We start from the raw sequence: 19913 nt of genomic DNA, 5'->3' as shown, positions 1-19913 counted from the left end.
GTGGGGAGGGGTGGTACTCTCTCTTTTGCCCACTGGGTCCCTGGCGTGGGGGGCTTCTTGGCCACCTCTCGTTATCTGCTCTCCTGGGGTGCTCAGATGTTGATGGCACCCCTGCAGCAGTTGTGAGTCCTCTGTGTGGGAGTTTCCCACTGGCTGAGAGAGCCCGAAGAGCTACGGTTTCCCCGCAGAGGGCCGCTCCTCCCCCCTCTCTGGGAGCCTCGAGGACCAGGATCGCTGATCTGATGGGGAGGGAGAGGATTTCTCCTTACCTCTCCCCACTTCCTCCGGGGACCCCAGCATGTCCACTCTCAGAAGTGCGGCAGTGTGGATCTTTCCAATCTTCCTTTTTGCTGTCTAGGAGTCCGTTGTTGATCTGTGACTGTTCCTTTTGTTGTATCTTATTGGGGGAAGAGTTTACAGGAAAGCTCACTCGGCCATGACACTGATGTCACTCTAATAAGTTTTTATTTTTAAGAGTATGGTATTAATTATTTTCTTCTAAAATCCTTTGCATTAGTTTCTAAAACTGACTTAATGTCATATCAAATATTTGCTATTATCTTTGGAGTTAGATAATCTGTGGAGGATTCAGTGAAGAATAAGTTAGATTTGGTTTTTATGATTTTTAAGCTGTAAATCACTCTAATGTATTTGAATGTGTCTTTATTAGAATCAATTCTGATCAGTGTAAAGGCCAGAGAAAGGAAGCACATAGTAAACAATAAGAGTAATTTCTCTTACTCACTGATTTATAGACTTATAATTCTAGAAACTAATTTGTCTTAGAATTATAGAGTTAGAGGGACTTTAGAGACCCTCTCGTCCATCCCCATCATTTTTTAGTTGAGGAGAACAAGACAGAGAGGTGTTTAAAGGTCCCAATGCTGATGTAGGCTGAAATCTCATTTTGTGCACTGGTGTTTTTCATATTTTCCACAGACATTTACCCAGACTTCAAAAGGTTGTAAAGGATGTATTTGTCCTAATCAAATAGCCTTGGTGGAAGTTACATTCAATTAAAATGTAATTGAATGATAGAAACTTTCTAGGAAACAAATTGATAATGTGCCATGTACCTTAAAAATTAGTTTATTCCCTTTGACCTAGTAATTTCACTTTTAAGAACTTCCCCTAAGAAGATAATTCAATATGGACAAATGTTTATGTACAAGGATGTTTATCACACCATTATTTTTAGTAAGAAAAGAATTGAAAACCTTGTTCAGCAGTAAGGAATGCTTATCTAGCTGGGATAGTAAGTGGCCCATTAAACATCCCATTAGAAATGTATATTTAATGACCTTGGAAAATGTTCTTGATATGTGTTAAGGTAATAAATAATGATATAAAGCCAAATACAGAATTTGATCCAATTTTGTTAAATATGTATATGCTTAGGTAAAAACAACATGTAAGCTAATATGTAAAGTACACCAATATGTAATTTTTTATTACCTTCTTTATCTCTTCACTATTTTCCAAATAGTCTTCAGTTGTCATGAATGACAATTATAAAGAGAAAAATATAAACATCACATTTAAAAAATATATTTAAAATAACTATAAACTTAAGATGTGACCATCATAGAAGAATGAGCACTGCAATAGAAGTAAAATACTGAGTTCTAAGGTTAATTTTGCCACTGTCAAGCTATGTATCTTTAGGCAAATTCTTTCATCTGTTTAAGTCTTCGCTTTCTCTTTCTGTAAAGAGGAGTTGAAGTAGCCAAACTTCCTTCCAGATCTAAAACTAGATTTGATAAATTACTTACAATCCTTTTCCATAGTAAAGAAGCTCATAGGTCATAGTAAATAAATGTGTAATATAAAATTAATTTTATGAATCTCTCTTATGGAATTCAAACTAATTGCCACTGTTTGCCTTTGGGCCTCTTAGTGACTGGGTGTTCTCTGTTACAGATCGCTACTGAAGCAATAGAAAACTTCCGAACTGTTGTTTCTTTGACTCTGGAGCAGAAGTTTGAAGATATGTATGCACAGAATTTGCAAGTCCCGTATAGGTAATAACCACTGAAGAGTGGGAGGGGAGAGTGGAGAGTTTTTCAATCATCAGATTTGTTTTCAGGAGGATTACTTTGGCTGAAAGGTAGGGAACAGGTGGAGAAACTACTGGAAGGGAACCAGTTGGGAAGCACTTGTAATTATCCAGAGAGAAATCACAAGACCCTGACCTAAGGCAGGGGCATCTCTGAGGTAGAAGCTGTAAGAGCAGGTAACTGATGGGAAGCGGGGAGAGAGGATGTTGAGAATGACTTTCCGTTGCCACGTTTGGATAATGACCCTATTATTTGCTCTCATTGGAAATGAGTTGGACCTGAGGAGGTGGTGCTTCATGAGTTTGCCTTCCCTTCCTCTCTTTACTCTTCTCCAGTGGACCTTCTGTTCCTCCTTTAATGAACTCATCCAGTGAGGGCTGTGAAAATTGATGTGACCATAAAAGCAAGCCCAACCTCTGAGTCTCAGTTTCTTCTGTGGTAAAAGGAGAAAGCTGGACTTTATTGATGAATTTTCAAAGTTTTTTTTTTTAATGATAGTAGAGCCTTTTTTCCTGAAAAAAATTTTATTTGAAATCCCAATATATGAAACAGATAAAAGCAGAGGTGATCTGGTTGAAGCAGGAGTTGGAGGCCCAGAGAGCTGCCCACTCACCAGCCTGACTCCACATTGCCCAGTTCCACGTGGCTCAGAAAATCCACGAATGTTCATTCCTTTGTGAAGCCTTCTCTAACTCCTCCAGAGAGTTCAGTGCTTCCTCCTTTTTTCCCATAACATGTTATTCATAAGGTACCTCCACTGCAAAAATTATAATCCAACTCAATCCCTGGGTCCCCCAGGGCAAGAACGTGCCTGATTCCTCTGTGTCGCCCAGCGTGGTCCCTACAGCTTGTACGTGTTGGGTAAATGTGTGCTGAATGAATGTTTACTATAGAGCACATACATGTTATATGTCCAAGAGTGGGGGAAAAAGGGAAGGAACGTCTATTTATTAATCCCTAACAGACTCTTCATGTTTTCCTTGGCTTATTGTAACTTTACCTCAACACTCTGAGGTGTGTGTGGTTAATCCTCCATTAGGCAGTTTCCTAAATTTTCACAAGTGGTAAAGTGAGGACCAAACTCAATTTTTTGGAAACTAAACCTATTTTTGTTTGCCGCTCCTCCTTGCCCCACTGCTAATCTATCAAATGTTGCATTTTAAGCACTGAGAAATGCAAGTCAAGTAAGTTTCAAAACGTCTTCTTTTCAGAAACTCCTTGAGGAAAGCACACATCTTTGGAATCACATTTGCCCTCACCCAGGCAATGATGTATTTTTCCTATGCTTGCTGTTTCCAGTTCAGTGCCTACTTGATGGCACATCAGTTCATGAGCTTTCAGGATGTTCTGTTGTAAGTATCGGGTTAATATTTACCAATAAATTCCAGAAGTAAAACCAAGGTGAATGTGCTTCATGCCTGGAGAGAAAACCTTACTGTGAAGCTTCATGGAGAGATTTTCATGATTCAGAAGGTGGCATTTTGCCTCAGAATCCGTCTGTTATCACTGAAGCACCCCATTTCATTTGGGGAATCAGTGGCTTCCCCACACCCCAGTGCTGACTCACACATTTGACCTTTCTGAATCTCTGGCTAGGTGGGGTAGTGATTCAATAAGGGGTTTCCAGAAGGCCTTGGCGTTTGGGAAGAAGCCAAAACCTGAGCCAAGTGCCTGACTGGCTCCTTTAAAAGGAGCTCCTTTAAAAGGACAGGTAAAGAACAGGTGTGGAGCACTGAGTTCTGCAAGCCCTGGGAGATTCCAGGATAAATTTGCTTTCCTTGATAAAAAAGAGCAGCTAGAAGGTGAGAGCTGGAGAAATTCAGAAATGACAAAGGAAAAGCTAGATTGGAATTTGTGCTACGTTTCTCTGAATGGAGAAAATTGTACCTCGGTCACGGAGAAAACAGGCCTGGACTTAGTTCTACTTCTAAAGCGCTCAAATATGCAGTCTGGTCATGAAAAGTGTGTGTAATCTTTCTGAGCATCTAGATTTGGTGATGGGTGAGATTCTCCCCTTTGATAGCAATCATAATTAGTGGTAATACAGTTTTACGTTTAAACCAGAATCATCTAAGCCTGGCAATATAATGTGTTAGTATAATATTTCCATCCTATTTAGGCACTGACTTGTACATGCATTATAGTTTGCTCAGGATTACCCCAACAGAAGATTTAAAATTTCTACTTAATATCTCTGTCTGAAAAATGATATGCAGCTGCTACTTATGACTATGACCAAAAGATCAAAACCAGAATCATTGGCATTGGGGCTTTGGTTAGATAATTATTTGATATACCGCTTTACTCCAGGGTAAGGCATTGAACTGATGAAAGTTGCTGACACTTGGGCGTTTTGATTCGGAAAATCAATCTTCCAAGTAAAGGAAAGGGGAGACCTGTCTGAAGAGCAGTCCATTTTAAAAAGATCCCACAGGTCTAAATAATAACAAGCCCAAGATTAACCATGTGTGTGATTTATTTAGAGCTATTTAAAAAAAAAAGAAAAGACGCTGTGTGCTACATTAACATAGGCCTAGAGCCGAGGGGAGAGGACATGATGGACTCAGGATTAGTATGGGAGGGCCCCCAAGTGCTATGTGAGTTCCAGGCCCAGTGTTTAAAAAGGCATGTGGATAATTGCGTCCAGAGGAGGGCAGCTGGAATGTTGAGAGTGAAAGGAGTTATCAAAGAGGCCAAGGGCCTTTTTAACAATATTCCAATACTTGAAGGGCTGTATCATGCAAAATGAGGTACATTTTTCTTCAAATTGAAAAAGAACTTTTTAACAATAGACTTACTTGATCACACTTGCTACTTCCTAAAACAAAGGATGGAAGCCAACTTGGAAGAAGTGTCTGGGCACAAACATTGAGAGTTGGACTTGATATCTTGTGACATCTTCCCAAGCGGAAGCTGCTCTGATTCCCACGTCACAAATTAAGAATACTGACGCATCTTGAGAGCAGCATGAAATATGGCTCTGTAAGGAAGTCTGTCTTTGCTGTCTAGCTCAGAGGTTTTCTAAGAATGTGATGTAATGAGCATCACTGCCTATATCCAGTATTGATTGCCACAGTAATGCTGCATAACAACCAACCACTAAACCCAGTGAAATACAATAATAAACATTTATTTTTGCCCACAAGTCTATGGGTCAGCTGGGCAGTTCTGCGTTGGACATAGTGGATCTCAGCTAAGTTCACTCATGTGTGCAGTGAGCTACGAGCTAGTTGGCTTGGCCCACACAGCTATCCTCCATCTGTGCCTTGTTCCCTAGCAGGCTAGGCATGTAGTAGTGGCAGAGAGAGAGACAGAAAAACATACCAGGCCTCTTGAGTCATAGGCTTGGAACTAGCAAAGTCACTTCCACCACATCCTGTTGGCTGAAGCAAATCACAAGGCCAACCCAGATTCCAAGGGTAGGAAAACAAATTCCACTTCTTAAATGGAGGAGCTGCAAAGTCACATTACAAGAAGGTAAGGATACAGACAAAGATGAAAAATGGGCCATTTTACAGTCAATCTATTACACTGGGATGAACTTAATAAGGAAAAGTGTTTTATTTCTAAACTTCTGTTTTGTAATTGTTGAGACAATGCTCTCTGGTTGTAGAAGTACCGACTTTCTAGTTTTGCAGTCATAACTCGTTGCACATGTTTTGTCTTTGTTTTCTGCAGGGTATTCTCAGCTGTTGTCTTTGGTGCCATGGCAGTGGGGCAGGTGAGTTCATTTGCTCCTGACTATGCCAAAGCCAAAGTGTCAGCAGCCCACATCATCATGATCATTGAAAGAACCCCTGTGATCGACAGCTATAGCACCGAAGGCCTACAGCCAGTGAGTTTGATGCTTTGGTTGTATAATCTGCTCCTAACTGACCAATGAAGTTTTTCTAAGAGAAAATTTAATAAAATCTGTGCTTTTTTATTTGCTGGTAATAAAATGAAACTTTCTAGATCGTTGGTTCATTTTAGTAAGTGCTAATAATATATGTTAATATCCAGTATTTCTGTATAACAAAGCAACAGGGGGATAGAAATATTGCCAATTTATAAGCAAATCCTGTTAAAAGGCTTTTATTATATGTAGGTTACTCTGTTCTTGGGGAACAGATTTGAGTTATATTTGTATTGTATTAACAATGCATACTATGAAAACACGGACCCTTTTACATCTTATTGATTACATTCTAGCAGTTACAAATGAATCCTAATTGTTATACAAGTTCACTACCTTCTGACACCTGGTGGTAGAGGGGGTTGACTATGCAATGAGTTTTCAGACTGACAGCAAATTTACTGTTATTGCTCTCATTTTAGAATACACTGGAAGGAAATGTGACCTTTAATGAAGTCGTGTTCAACTATCCCATTCGACCAGATGTCCCAGTGCTTCAGGGGCTGAGTCTCGAGGTGAAGAAGGGCCAGACGCTCGCCCTGGTCGGCAGCAGTGGCTGTGGGAAGAGCACAGTGGTCCAGCTCCTTGAGAGATTCTATGACCCCTTGGCTGGAACAGTGGTGAGCACACTTTCTCATTGAGCTCATTTCAGGTTTTTCATCATCTTAATACCTGCGTCTATTTAATTCTTGTCTATAGACCATGGTTTTTCAAACCTTTAAACAACACTCCCACTTAAAGGCTGACATCCTAGATAGGGTCTCCACTCTGTGTGCTGATCTTCTCCAGGCTCTCTCTCAACACTGCCCCTCTACCCTCTTTTGCAAGCAGCCTTTTTACCACCCATCTCCCTTCCCTTGGTTAGGTTTCAGCTTGCATGAGAAGATCCACGAAAAAGTGAAGTAGCCAGAAAGATAGAGGAGAGGTGCTACGAGAGACAAATAATATGGGAGCCGAGGATGGGGAGGGTTTCAACAGGGAGAAGGTAATCAGCAATGACAGGTGCTAGGGACAGATAGGGTAAGATGAAGACTGAAAAGACATGATAGGATTTAGCAAATAATGGGCTACTTCTGACATTTAAAGTATTCTCAGTGAAGTGGTGGTGGTAGAAAACAGTTTAGCATGGCTGGGGTATGGTGAGGGGGGAAATGGAGACTGAGTGTAGACTATTGGGAAGATCTAAGGTGAAGGAAAGGCAGATAACAACAGCAATTTGAGTGCGGAGGCAGAGTCCAGGGAAATTGTTTAGGAGGCGGAATCTTGAGCATTTTTATGGCTGAGGATGACATAAAACCATTGCTAGAGAGAGGGCATTGAAACACCTTCTAAGGAAAAAACAGAAAAGTGAGATCAGCAAATTTGGGCATCACACAAAGAATACAGAGAGATTCCGTTTTGTTTTCTGCAGTAAGAGATTAAGTGAAGGGTCAGATTTATTCATTCAACATTCAAGAAGACTTTTACTGAGTGCCTGTCAGGGACTGTCTCAGGTACTGAGGATGAGATAGGAGTCTTGAAGGGAGTAGTGAAATTTTAAATGATTATAATGGAGAATAGGAACAGAATCAAATTGGAAGGAACAAAATTTACAGGAAGAAATTTTCATTATGTACGCATTTAGTTATTGGTTGTATTCAGAAGTGATATTAAAAATATGAAACAACTGGAATAGCATGGGCACCGATCAACCAGAATGGATAGCTGTTCCATGTAGTCATAATGATGCCCAGCTCCATATGGGCCCTTCTTGCACAGATGACTGACATGAAAATAGAACTTTTTCAACCTGTAGTCCAGGGCTTTTTTTACTTCCCCACAGCAATCATGGTTACTTATAAATATTTTTTATTGTATTCAAAGACACTTTTGCCTTTACTCAGTCCATTCTTCCATAGCTACATAAGCTTTGATCCTGGTGTTTACTACCCTGTTTTATATTTTGTGTGAATTCTGATTTGATGGTTCGATTTTGTGGTTAAAGTTTGAACAAAGGACTCTAAATAAAGACCTCGCTGACAAATGTAGCAATTAGAGAAGGAGATGTTAGCTCTCAGACACTGATTATAGTCTTTAACAGACGTGTATTAAGCAACGTGTTAAATGTTGAGCTCTAATGAGTTACAGGGTATGGTGTCCGCCCTGAAAGACTTTAACTGAAGAGATGGGGCATATACTTCCATGAGTTAGATTAAAGAAGAAGATAGGCCTAGAGCTGGCTGCATAAGGGGGGACAGTCAAGAACGTCATTTGATGCCAGAGATGTGAGCTGTGGTTGATAAGTGATTTGTCCCCAATGTCCCTATAGGCGAGTTTGGCTGAAATAGGAGATTTAATTAGAGCTGTGGTTCTCAAATTTTTTTGATTATTAACCACTTAGGAATGACAAAAACTCTCATGGCCACCTTACTGCACTCATAGTCACTTTAGTGGAAAAAACAGTGATAACAGAGTGCTGGAGTTGAAAACAACAGTGGTACACAGTACAGTAATTAAACAAGAAAGTAAAGAAATTAATGATTATTCTACACATACAGAAACACAAGGAGAAGATAATTAAAAACATGGACCATATCAGTTATGGTTCAGCGTAGGAAACGGAAACTGCTCTAGGTATTTCAAGTAGATTAATATTTAATAAAGAGAGTTAAGTGCTTACAAAATCATCAGAAAGGGCTGGAAGAGTAGATGTAAAAAGTGAAAGTAAATGCTCCTGGCCATTCATATCACAGCACTGCAGCTGGGATTTTATGGCCAGGAAGTTGCAGAAAATTATGCAATGCCACATCTGCTCAGACCTGAAGACACAAGTCCAGAGTCTGGCTGTTGCAAAAACTCCCGTCTCCCAGAACACGTGTTAGCTTACCACGGCTGCTACAGAGAATTGGCCTCTGCCTTCCAGATTTTGCACAGTGCATCTCACTGGTAGAACCTCAATTACTTGCAGAACCAGAAGGCAGTCTGGAAAATAAGTTTTTAGCTTTGCAGTCTCTTGATGTATGGAAGGGCAGACGTAGGAGAATATGGAAACGAAAGCTGAGTGCATAGGACGATTACCTTCTCAAGACAACACTGATAATGCACCGAAAACAAAGTGTCCTCAGCTATGGTAGGAATACGATTATCTGCTCCTGTGCATTTGCACTAGATCTTTGAAACACTGCCAAGTGGTGCACAGCAGCCAGACTTCTTAGTGGAAATGTCCCCAATAAACACTAGTAAATGTGCCAAGTTTCGTTTATGAATATCAATTAGTAACCCTTAATAAGTCAGTAGGTTACTAGTAATGAGTTCTTATTACCATGTAAAAATGAGTCTGTGGATCTGAGCATCATTTGATCATAAGAACTGAAGAAATGACTTGATCCTGAGGTCAGGAAATTCTCCTGACCATCAGTGGGCCTTGAATCATACTTTGAGAAACAGTGACCTGTGGAGGTTCTCAAACTGGTATGTATCATCATGACCTAGAGAGCTCATGAAGGACACAGCCACCCTGGCTCATTCAAGTAGGTTAGGGCCTGACCTTTTAAATTTACAATCTTCCCAGGTGATTCTGATGCCAACCATAGTTGGAAAACCACTGAACTGATCAGTTTGAAAGGTTGGGGTTAAACTGCAGAGAGTTTTGGAAACTGAAGCTACGGAAATGTACAGAGGAGAGGTTCCAACTTTTGTGGTGCCTGAAAGTTATACAATTTTATGGACTCTACTTAAAAGAATACAAAGTTATGAATAAAAAATTAGGTACAAAAGTGAATATTTGCTTATAATGAAAAAAAAAATCACAACAAAATATTGAAACCTTCAAGATTCTGTTTAGGCAGGTTATCATCAGTGTTACCCGGAAGAGCTTTCTGACTGCAGCCTGGCCTCTCTCCCACCAGAACACTGTTCAACTCCCAGCATGCATCTGCAATTGAGGGCCCTTGAAGCTTAAGCTTCCTTAGCATCACTGTCAAATCACCTCTGGTTTGGGTCTTCCCCTGACCTTCCCTTTCTCCCTTCTCTTGTCCCTCCCACACACCACCAGAGTCCTCTGTCCCTCTTTGGATACAGTTAGAAGCCTGTTATCTTTGTCTGGGTATTACCCAGAGGGTCCCTGGACTAAGATGGGGACATTCTTCTTTTGAGGGAGGTCAGAAAATATCTTTCAATTATGAGACACTTGTGTTACCAGAACCCAACCTATAGTGTGTAGATCCAATCCTAGCTCCCCAACTAACTGTGTGAGCTTGCACAAGTTCCTTAACTTTGCTCATTTCCTTATTTTTAAATTGCAATTAATATCACACCTACCTCACAAGGATTATTGTGAAGATTAAACAGAGAATCTATAAGACATGCTAACACAGGTCCTAGAATATATCTAGCACCCAATAACTCATCTATAATCTTTATTCCAGAGTAAATATATATAGCAGAATAATATATATTTAACATTTGATTTTGCTAGTGGCAGTAAGCAGTAGATTCAACAATCTAGAATAGAGATAGCTAGTCATTTTAATTTGGCCTTACATTATTATTACCAATGTGTTTATTTTCCTAGTTAAGTTTTTATTTAGGCAGTGGCTTTTGAGCAGTTTTCACTGATTTCCCAGAGTTTCTTTGTCTTCCCTCAGACCACCACCCATGCCTCAGCCTAAGAAGCTCTGAATTGATCTGTTTTTACATTTCGGGTTCTAAACATGTCTTCCCTAAAGAAAGAATTCTTCAGCTAACACAGGTTTTAAATACTTTGCAAATCCAGTGTATCGTGTGGAGATGAGGAGGCCCAAGAGTGTTACTGTATTCAGTGTGACGGAGAAAGTCATTAAAACTTGCTAGGATTATTGAAATTTGTCTGATTATATTACCTAGGCAGTGTCTACTTTCCTCCCAGGGGCATAAGCCTAGAAAAAAAGAAAAAGAAAAAAACAACCAATCACTCCTTCTTTCCTCAAATTTCCATTTCTCAAGTACAGTGTTCCATCTAATAAGATCTGCTGTTTCGCCACATCCTTGTATGGTTTTTCCTGCCTCTCTCCACCCTCTACTTTCCACCTTCAATTGACACTGTAAGGAAGCCTGGAGCACAGATGCTCGGAATAGTCTCCATGGCAACTGGGCTTGGTACTAATAAGGTCATGGCTGTGCTTTCCATTCCTGCACCTGCCAGCTTCACAAACAGAAGCTGTGCTCCTGCAGCAAAGAATGTACCTTACCCCTGGCCAGCTGTCTCCCAGAGGTCCCCAGCCAGGCACACAGGATACAGCGAGTATATACAGTTCAGTATATACTCATCACCTCTATTAGTACAGCTCAAAGCTGAGTCACTGATGTCTTCTTCAGAGGGGATGAACAACTCTCTCACTTGAATGCCAGACTTCTCCTGCAACGTAGATCTTTTGGGCAGGTATACCTGCATCAGAGAGTAAGGATTTTTATCAGCAAGGCTGTAAAGGGCACTCCCCAGGCTTCTGCAGGATAATCAAGGGAGCCAGGTCAGTAGAGAAAGGGCAGCCTCTCCTTCCCACTCCCTTGGCTCAGCATTGTAGATGTTCGTCCATCCTTTCATCCACCTGTATTCCAAGTATATCACACACACCCAGTTACAAACCGCTGACAGTCTTGAGCACATCCTCTGTGCCCAGCACTGTACTAAGTGGGGTCCTTACATGATCTCATTTAATCCTCAATTCTGTGAGTTTAGGAATTATCATCATTCCTGTTTTACCGACAAGGAAACAGAAAAATTAATTCACTTTCCCAAGATCAACAACTACAGATATAGCAGCCACCCTCCCACACTCATTTCTATTCCATTTAACTGCTGCATCTGATTCCTCAAAAACCTGATCATAAATATCTCAGGTCAGAACAGAAACCTCACCAGAAACCTATTATGTGGTCATAGTAGTTATTTATTTCCACCCTGATCTTGGCTACTTTTCCTGTGAAAAACCGATAGATAAGAATAAGGATACCAGGATACATTCCAGAAATATAATGCATCATCCTAGTTTCCTGTGGCTGCTGTAATAAATTTACCACAAATTTAGTGGCTTAAAACAACATAAATTGATTATCTTACAAGTTCTGGAGGTCAGATGTCCAAAATGGGTCTCACCAGGCTAAAATCAAGGCATCAGCAGGGCTGTGTTTCTTCTGGAGGCTCTAGGAGACAGTTCTTTTTCTTGCCTTTTCTAGCTCATGGCCTCTTCCTCCATCCTCAAAGCTAACAATTACTGGTCCAGTTGTCACAAGGTAAAGGTCTGCTGCCCGATTTACCCAGAAGCCAATACCATGGCACTGGCTTTTGAGAAAAGAAAGGCTTTATTGTGAGGTCGACCAGCAAGGACACAGGAAGCAAGGCTCTCAAATCTGTCTCTGTGATCCAAGCTTTCAGGGTGAAATTTAAGGAGTGAGGGGCTATTAAGCAGTAGCTGGATCCACGTAAGCTGATTAGCTAGTCTCGAATCAGTCCATAAGCAAGCTACTTGGTCTGCTGGAAGCCACATTTTCCTTACTGAAGGACTTCTTGCTTTGTAAAGAGCTCAGGTGGCAACATTTCTGAAGATTCTTGGTTCTGGGGTCATCCTGGGGCTTTGGGTTCCCACCGGGCACAGGTGTACTGCTGTCTCTGTTACTGAGCAAAGTTTGATTAATCAACAACCTGTTTTAAGGAAGCAACAGTACTTTAAGCTAGCCAATGTTTTATTTGCTGTTTCAGAGTCTTTCTCATACTGCACCACTCTGATACTCATTCTCCTGCCTCCCTCTTCCACAGTTACGGATCCTGATGATTACACTGGGCCCACATGGATAATCCAAAATAATCTCTTACTTGGAGGTCAGCTGATTAGCTACCTTAATTCCATCTGCTACCTTAATTCCCTCTTGCCATGTAACATAACATACACCCAGGTCTCATGGATTAGAACATGGATATCTTGGGGTGGGGGGCATTATTCTGTGCAGCATGTGCATATATCAGAAACCAGGGTTAAAACAGAAGAAATATGACAGTTCCTCAAAGCATAAAATTATGACCTTATTCAATTAACCTTGACAATCCAAACTAAAAACAACAACAAAAGGGTACTCTCACAGTAACTTGGCAATTTTAATGTATGAAACAATGATATTAATCTTGCTAAATTCACAATGTGCTGGTCCTGAAGTGGATCTGTGACCTCTTCTTTTCAGCTAATTGACGGCAAAGAAATAAAGCACCTGAACGTCCAGTGGCTCCGAGCACACCTGGGCATCGTGTCCCAGGAGCCCATCCTGTTTGACTGCAGCATTGGTGAGAACATCGCCTACGGAGACAACAGCCGGGTCGTGTCACAGGAAGAGATTGTGCAGGCAGCCAAGGAGGCCAACATACACCCCTTCATCGAGACACTGCCTGATGTAAGTCTCTCTCCAAATTAGGAGCCCAGGAGCATGTGGCAGCCTCCGTGGCCTATAGTTTGATTTCTAAAGGGCTGGTTTCCCAAAGGTGAAGAGAAATGAGCAACCAAAACACACACCCACCTGTAAACAAGCATCTGGCTACACTTCCCGTCCCCATTCGATGTTACGTTTTACCTCATCACCCAGCTTACTCCCTGTGAGCAAGCCTGACCGAGAGCGCATATGTTTGGGAGGCTGTTCCCTCTAAGTCTAAGTGCAGAGCCCACAGAAGCAGGCATCACCCTCCCTCCCCATTTCTCTCCCAGTCTTCCTTCTGCCTCCATGCAGCTCTCCGCCAAGGCTCAAACCTCCTTCTGTGGCGTCAGGCCAGGCCAGGGAACTGGACCCATGCTAGCCAGAAGGCTCTCTCTGATTAGGGCTGAGTCACTGAGTAACCATGGGGTCGTGTAATCTCTCACCATTGCACATTTCATGGGCCCCAAGCTCTGCTTACAGGGTTGATTACTGAAACCTTTCCTCGGCTCCCTGGGCTGTTATCCCGTGGATGTCCTCTGAATTCCTCCTAGGAAGTTAGATAAACGGAACCTCTCGCTCTCTCTTAAGCCCCTTAGGTTGGTATCTACCCGCCTCCATTATCATTAGTTATGTTCTTTATTGTAAGGAAGTGCCCCCTAAAAAAGAAAGCTCAGTTGCCTCAAACCGGTGAGGAAGGCAATCTCCCCATGGGGAAGGATGGCAATACCAGGTGGCCCCCACTCTTCCCAAGATTTCCTTTTCCTGAGGCTCCTCTTTGGATAACTGCTGCCACATCATAGGCCCCAGGGAGGAGGCATTCTCCCCCTCCCCTCCTGTAACCTTCTAGCCCAACTCTGGCTAACTGGCCGTTCCCAAGGCTAGAACATGTAAAACGTACAGTGCAAACCCCTTTACTAACAATGAGGTCAGTGTTCTCAAAGGGTATGCATGGACCAGCACATCAGCATCACCTGGGAACGTGTGAGAAATGCAGATATCAGGCCCTACCCCAGACCTGCTGAGTCAGAAACTGTAGGTGGAGTCCAGCAATCTGTGTTTTAATGGCCCCAGTGATACCGACGCTGGCTGAAATTTGAGAACCACTGGGCTAGGGCTTACCAAAGACAATCACACAGAGTAACTGTTATCTAGCTCATTGATTATACTTGCCCCTCTGGCATTTGTCTACCACAGGAGCCCCACCTTTCTGGGCTCCTGGGCTCCGTATGTCACACAGAGCATACCTGTAGACGTCGTGATTCTTTTCCTCAGTGTCTAGACGAGGAAGGAGAAGGCAAACCCCTTAGTCCTGTCTGCTGTCTAAGGACCCACTTCTTCACCTGAGTGATTCATACCTGGACTTACCTCACCTGGCACAGGGCCGTACTAGTTACCTCCTTCCTTCAGGGTTACAGCCCTGCCTTTACTGCCTCAACAGGATCCATACTAATAAGTGCAACCTGGCACCCCTACCTCACCTGGGCACACTGCAGTGCTCCTCCGCCCAGCCAGCTGCAGCTCTGGGGTGGAGCCTGTCCCCAGCATCTGACAGAACCTCCCCTCGGGTCTTCTCACTCCATCTGCAGGTGGAGACCTGTGTCTGATGCCAAGGACCTAGGGTTGCCAGAAACAGCAAATAAAAATAGGCAACCCTACTTTGAACATGCTTTTAAAGTCAAACTCTGGGTGCTAGAATCAGAGCCCACAGTTTGACTAAAATTTCTGCCTGGCAAGGGCCTGAGAATCATAAGATAGTATTGTTTTCCAGGTTACACATGCTGTCTGTCACATCACATTTCTGTTCTCCCCAACATACCCTTTTAACTCCTCTCCCTATCATCATATTGAATAGTTAGTGCCAATTATCTACTGTGGGAAACAATAAGTGAGGAATTTCAGGAGCACCCTAAAAACAAAAATAAAAAAAGGAGTGTTCAGCTTTTAAAGTTAGACATCGAAACAGAATTCTTTAACATCCATTAAAAGTGTTGAAGTGTTGGAGATAGTTTTATAAAAACAGACACCAATAGGCTAGCATCCCAAGAATTTCTTCCCTTCCTCACTTTAAAATAATGCAGAGAGCGTCACCTGCTGGTTATCAATAAAATGAGCTTCAGTTATTTTATTAAGCATAGCCTATTCAAATCAAATTTCCTTCCTCCTACCAGTCTTTGTCCCAAATATAATGAAATCAGAAGAGTGGCAGAGACTAACATTGCAACAATATGCTTCCTCATAAAAATGTTGACTTGCTTACACTAAAACATAACTTTCAAGACCCAAATGTCTATTTTCAAGGAGAGAAATCAATCCTGCCATTTAGAGCTATGTTTTTGTTTTTTAACTCTCTGTGAACCCATTCTTAGCTTCTGTACCTGTACTTTCTTTGTGTGTATGGAAGTGGTTATCCTGTTTTCTGTAAGCAGACTCTTTTTTAGAACTTTATTATCAGTTCTACTTTTCATAATCACAACATCCTGTTTTCAGAAATATGACACCAGAGTAGGAGACAAAGGGACTCAGCTCTCTGGCGGTCAGAAACAGCGCGTTGCCATAGCTCGCGCCCTTGTGAGACAGCCTCAGATTTTGCTTTTGGATGAAGCTACATCAGCTCTGGATACAGAAAGTGAGAAGGTAAGAATTTAAATTGGACTCATTCATGCTTGAATCAGTTGTCCTTAAAAGGTTTAAATTTATCCTTCTTAAATTAATCTTCCACAGTAGAGAACAAAATTTAGCCAGATGTGTTGATTGTTACTTATGTCAGCTTTCAGTGGAATTGAAACACTTTCTGTAGCTGTGATTCAAGAGACCTAAGATGAAGCAAGGCAAATTATAGCACTTGTGCTCCCACAAACAGCCCTGGATCACTGTGTATTGACCTGAGAAGCTGCCTTCAGGAGGCATTATTTCTCATTTCTACCAGCAGCATCTTCTCAGCAACTGTATAAAAAAGTGAGGGCAATACAATGTTAAAAGCTGACTGTACCTTAAGATAAATATTAGTAATCATTTTCAGTTCAAGAAAATGTTGAGTATTCAGGTATCTGAAAAACAAATTTAAAGGTGTTCCCAAATTTGAGGAGGCTGTGTTCAGCCTGTGTTCAGTCTTCTGCATTTGCTATAGAGTTGGACTAAAGGCCTGCCTTGAAGGATGTTATGTGGCTAGGCATACCAGTAAATGTCTTTAGATGATTTGATGGATTGTATTTATTGTCACAACTTTGAGAATAGACAACTCCTGCCTCAGAATTAATCCAAACTAGGACTCAATATTCTGATATGACAAATCCTTTCCTTTGTAAAATCTATTATATGTCACTGACACCATTGTTATAGAAGGACCTACGGCTGGAGAAATTGGAAGGCTTGTCATGGAGAGGACTATTTTTATCAGAATTAATTTATGTGATCATTGAACAGGTTGTCCAAGAAGCTCTGAACAAAGCCAGAGAAGGCCGCACCTGCGTCGTGATCGCTCACCGCCTGTCCACCATCCAGAACGCAGACTTAATAGTGGTGATTCAGAATGGCAAAGTCAAGGAGCATGGCACGCACCAACAGCTGCTGGCGCAGAAAGGCATCTATTTTTCCATGGTCAGTGTCCAAACTAGAGCAAAGCGCTAGTGAACTGTGACCATATGAGCTGTTAAATATTTTCTAATATTTGTTAAATGTGGCATTTAATCAAAGTTAAGAAGCGAGTGCTTACTCAATAAACTATGTAGAGTTACCTATTTAACATTTCCTGCCACAGTGGGAGATCATTCCACCACGTTCTGAGTCTTCAGAGACTATAATGAAAGAAACAGAAAGAATCATCATCAAATGGAGTAAAATAATGGTTTTAATTGCATTATGAAATTTATAGAGTAATTCAAAGTAGATTTTGGTAAGTGGGAGATCATTCCACCACGTTCTGAGTCTTCAGAGACTATAATGAAAGAAACAGAAAGAATCATCATCAAATGGAGTAAAATAATGGTTTTAATTGCATTATGAAATTTATAGAGTAATTCAAAGTAGATTTTGGTAGTAAAGTATATAATTTTTGTTTATATTTTCTTATTTGGACTGTAACTGACTGCTTTGCTAAAAGATTATAGAAGTAGCAAAAAGTACTGAATGTTTGCACAAAGTGCCTATAATAAAACTAAACTTTTATATGACTGGAGTCACCTTGTCTAAAATGCCTGTAAATATAGCATCTCCCAATTGGAATATTGAAAATCATTTCTGCGTTCAAAAAAAAAAGACTTCTTTAAAAACACCAATTAACTTTTGTGGGAAAGGTTAAACAGTGTAAATAATTCCTATTGTAAATATCTTTTCACACTGGGTCCTACAAAATCATCTGGATTCATTCTTCTTGGACTTGATCCTGCTGATTCTTCCATTTCCACATTATGATGCCTCTCAAACCAACCACACAGATCAATACAAGATTTGGGGGACTGGAGTAGGGCAGAGGATGCACAATTGTGAAGTCTATACTCTGATGTATATTAAATATTTTGCATTGCTCTTATAAAGGGCTCTTTCAGGATTTTACTATTTTTGCACTTGTAAAAATACAATTAACTCTTTTTCTGTTTTGATAATGAATCACATTTCCTAGTAGTCCTCTTCCGAAGTTGATCCTTCTGGTGGCAGATGTTTAAAATGTGCCATTAGTTTAAATACATCGTCATGCAAACATGGCGAAAAAAGAAGATATCACAAAGAATGATACTTGGAGTACAAAAAAAAAGAAAAGTAGCCCAAAAGCACTATTAACAAGAGTGAAAGGCACAAGCTGGGAGCAATATTTGCCATATTTATTATAAACAATTGATAGTCTCAATCTATAAAGAATTTTAGAAGGAAAAGAATGCCATCATCTCCAAGGAAAAATGGGCAAGGGACATGGTCAGGTAATTCCCACAGAAGAAATACAAGAGAAAAAAAGTGCACAATTTTGAACACCAAGTGGTTGAACTTAGAAAGGGAAACAAGGAGGTGGTGTCAAGATGGTGGCATAGGAGGACTCTGAACTTGCCTCCTCCTGTGGACACAACAGACCTACAACTATTCTTGGAACAATTACCCCTGAGAGAGAACTGAAAACTGGATATAAGCAACCCCTACAACACTCAACAGTCCTGACTGAGGTGGAAGAGACAGAAATTCCCTTCTGGAGAGAAAAAAAGCCACCTTCCCAAGCTGCTCACGGCCACTCCAGAGCAATCCAAAGGTACACAGCCTTCCCTGGAGGAGAGGGGGACCTGAGCAGGGACTGTTGCAGCTATAAGCATTTTTTGGACCCAGCACAACTGAGACAAGTGTCATAATATCTGGCTTTGCTGGCTACTAGCAACAACAGGGAATACCCCTAGAAAGCTGGGACATAAGGAAATTAAAGCCGGCTCATAAAGGGCCCACGCACAAATTCACCTGTTTCGGAAAGCAACCTAAAATCACCAGAAAGAAAAGTGCACAGTCCTTTGGTGAAAAGAAACTCACCTGATAGGCCATGAGTGCATCTCAGTGAGAAGTGAGAACTTTCCAGGGACTGAGACATTGGTGGCAGCCTTTGTTGTGACCTGGTACAGGCTTGCTGACAGTCCCTGACAGACACCATTGGACTTCTCCCCCTGGCCTCTCCTCCCAGGGTCTGCTCCACCCACTAGAGCACCGATTTAATCCAGCTCAACTAGGGCAAGCAGCTCGCCCTAAGGACTGGCCCCACCCAACAACAAGCCCTTGGGCAACTTGCGGGCCTGCACAGCCTAGGTGCCTGGATTCCCTGCAGCTGGGCAAGTGTGTCCGCCTCTGTGGGGCAGGGCACGTGTGAGGAGCAGGTGGAGTGTGTGGGGCATTGGGGGAGGATGTAGGGTCTGTGTCGTGGGGCGACTGGGTCCACTTCAGGGGGTCGGAGCATGGGCACGGGGCAGGACTGTGTTGATGGGTGTGTGTGGCCCTGTGGGCGGTGGGTCTTGTCAGCTGCAGAAGACTTGTGCTTCTCAAACAGCCACATAGGGGATCTGCCCCACCTTCCAAAGCCTGAAACAATTGAGTGCTCCCCTGCCTGGGGCCAGCTCCACCCAGCTGCAATCCCAAGAGAGCTGACAAGGGCCTTATAGGTCAGAGGCCTACAGAAATTGTAAACCCCTGAACCTCACAACCAGCCATGCTGGGAGCTTACTCACTTAACAGAAAAACTGCAACAGGAATGTGCTATTAGACCTTGCAGCCAACTGTGCTGGGGCTCCCCACACCCGATAAAGAGAAGGAAGTGTCCATAACAGCCACACATGGCTAAGCATTACATCCAGCTGGCCATGGGGACAGTTCAGCATCCCTGGGCATCTACAGCAAGAGCAACCCTGCCACAAGAGAAGGACATATGTAGCCCACACGGGGGTCACTCCTGGAACATTTGGAGCTGGTGACAAGAGGGAAGCACACTGCTGGGCCTCATAAGGCATCACTTACATAAGGCCACCTCTCCAAGATCAGATGTAGCTGACCTACCTAATACATGGATACAAGCACAGAGAAAGAGC

The 19913-nt window shown here is 42.0% G+C and overlaps 1 protein-coding gene across 1 annotated transcript in view; it reads left to right on the top strand.

Annotated features, from left to right (window-relative positions):
• Positions 1-16995, top strand: part of LOC131393746 (ATP-dependent translocase ABCB1-like) — a 94184-nt gene extending 77189 nt beyond the window's left edge. The window contains exons 22-28 of the mRNA XM_058524790.1: positions 1921-2021; positions 3269-3409; positions 5736-5892; positions 6375-6572; positions 13144-13350; positions 15856-16002; positions 16792-16995. Coding sequence (XP_058380773.1) covers positions 1921-2021; positions 3269-3409; positions 5736-5892; positions 6375-6572; positions 13144-13350; positions 15856-16002; positions 16792-16995 — 1155 coding nt within the window. The remainder of the gene's footprint in view (positions 1-1920; positions 2022-3268; positions 3410-5735; positions 5893-6374; positions 6573-13143; positions 13351-15855; positions 16003-16791) is intronic.
• The last annotated feature ends 2918 nt before the right edge of the window (positions 16996-19913 follow it).

Source organism: Diceros bicornis, chromosome 3 (genome assembly GCF_020826845.1).
Source record: "Diceros bicornis minor isolate mBicDic1 chromosome 3, mDicBic1.mat.cur, whole genome shotgun sequence".
Classification (NCBI taxonomy): domain Eukaryota; kingdom Metazoa; phylum Chordata; class Mammalia; order Perissodactyla; family Rhinocerotidae; genus Diceros; species Diceros bicornis.
Note: the sequence above shows the minus strand (reverse complement) of the source record. Positions and strands in the feature narration are given on the sequence as shown.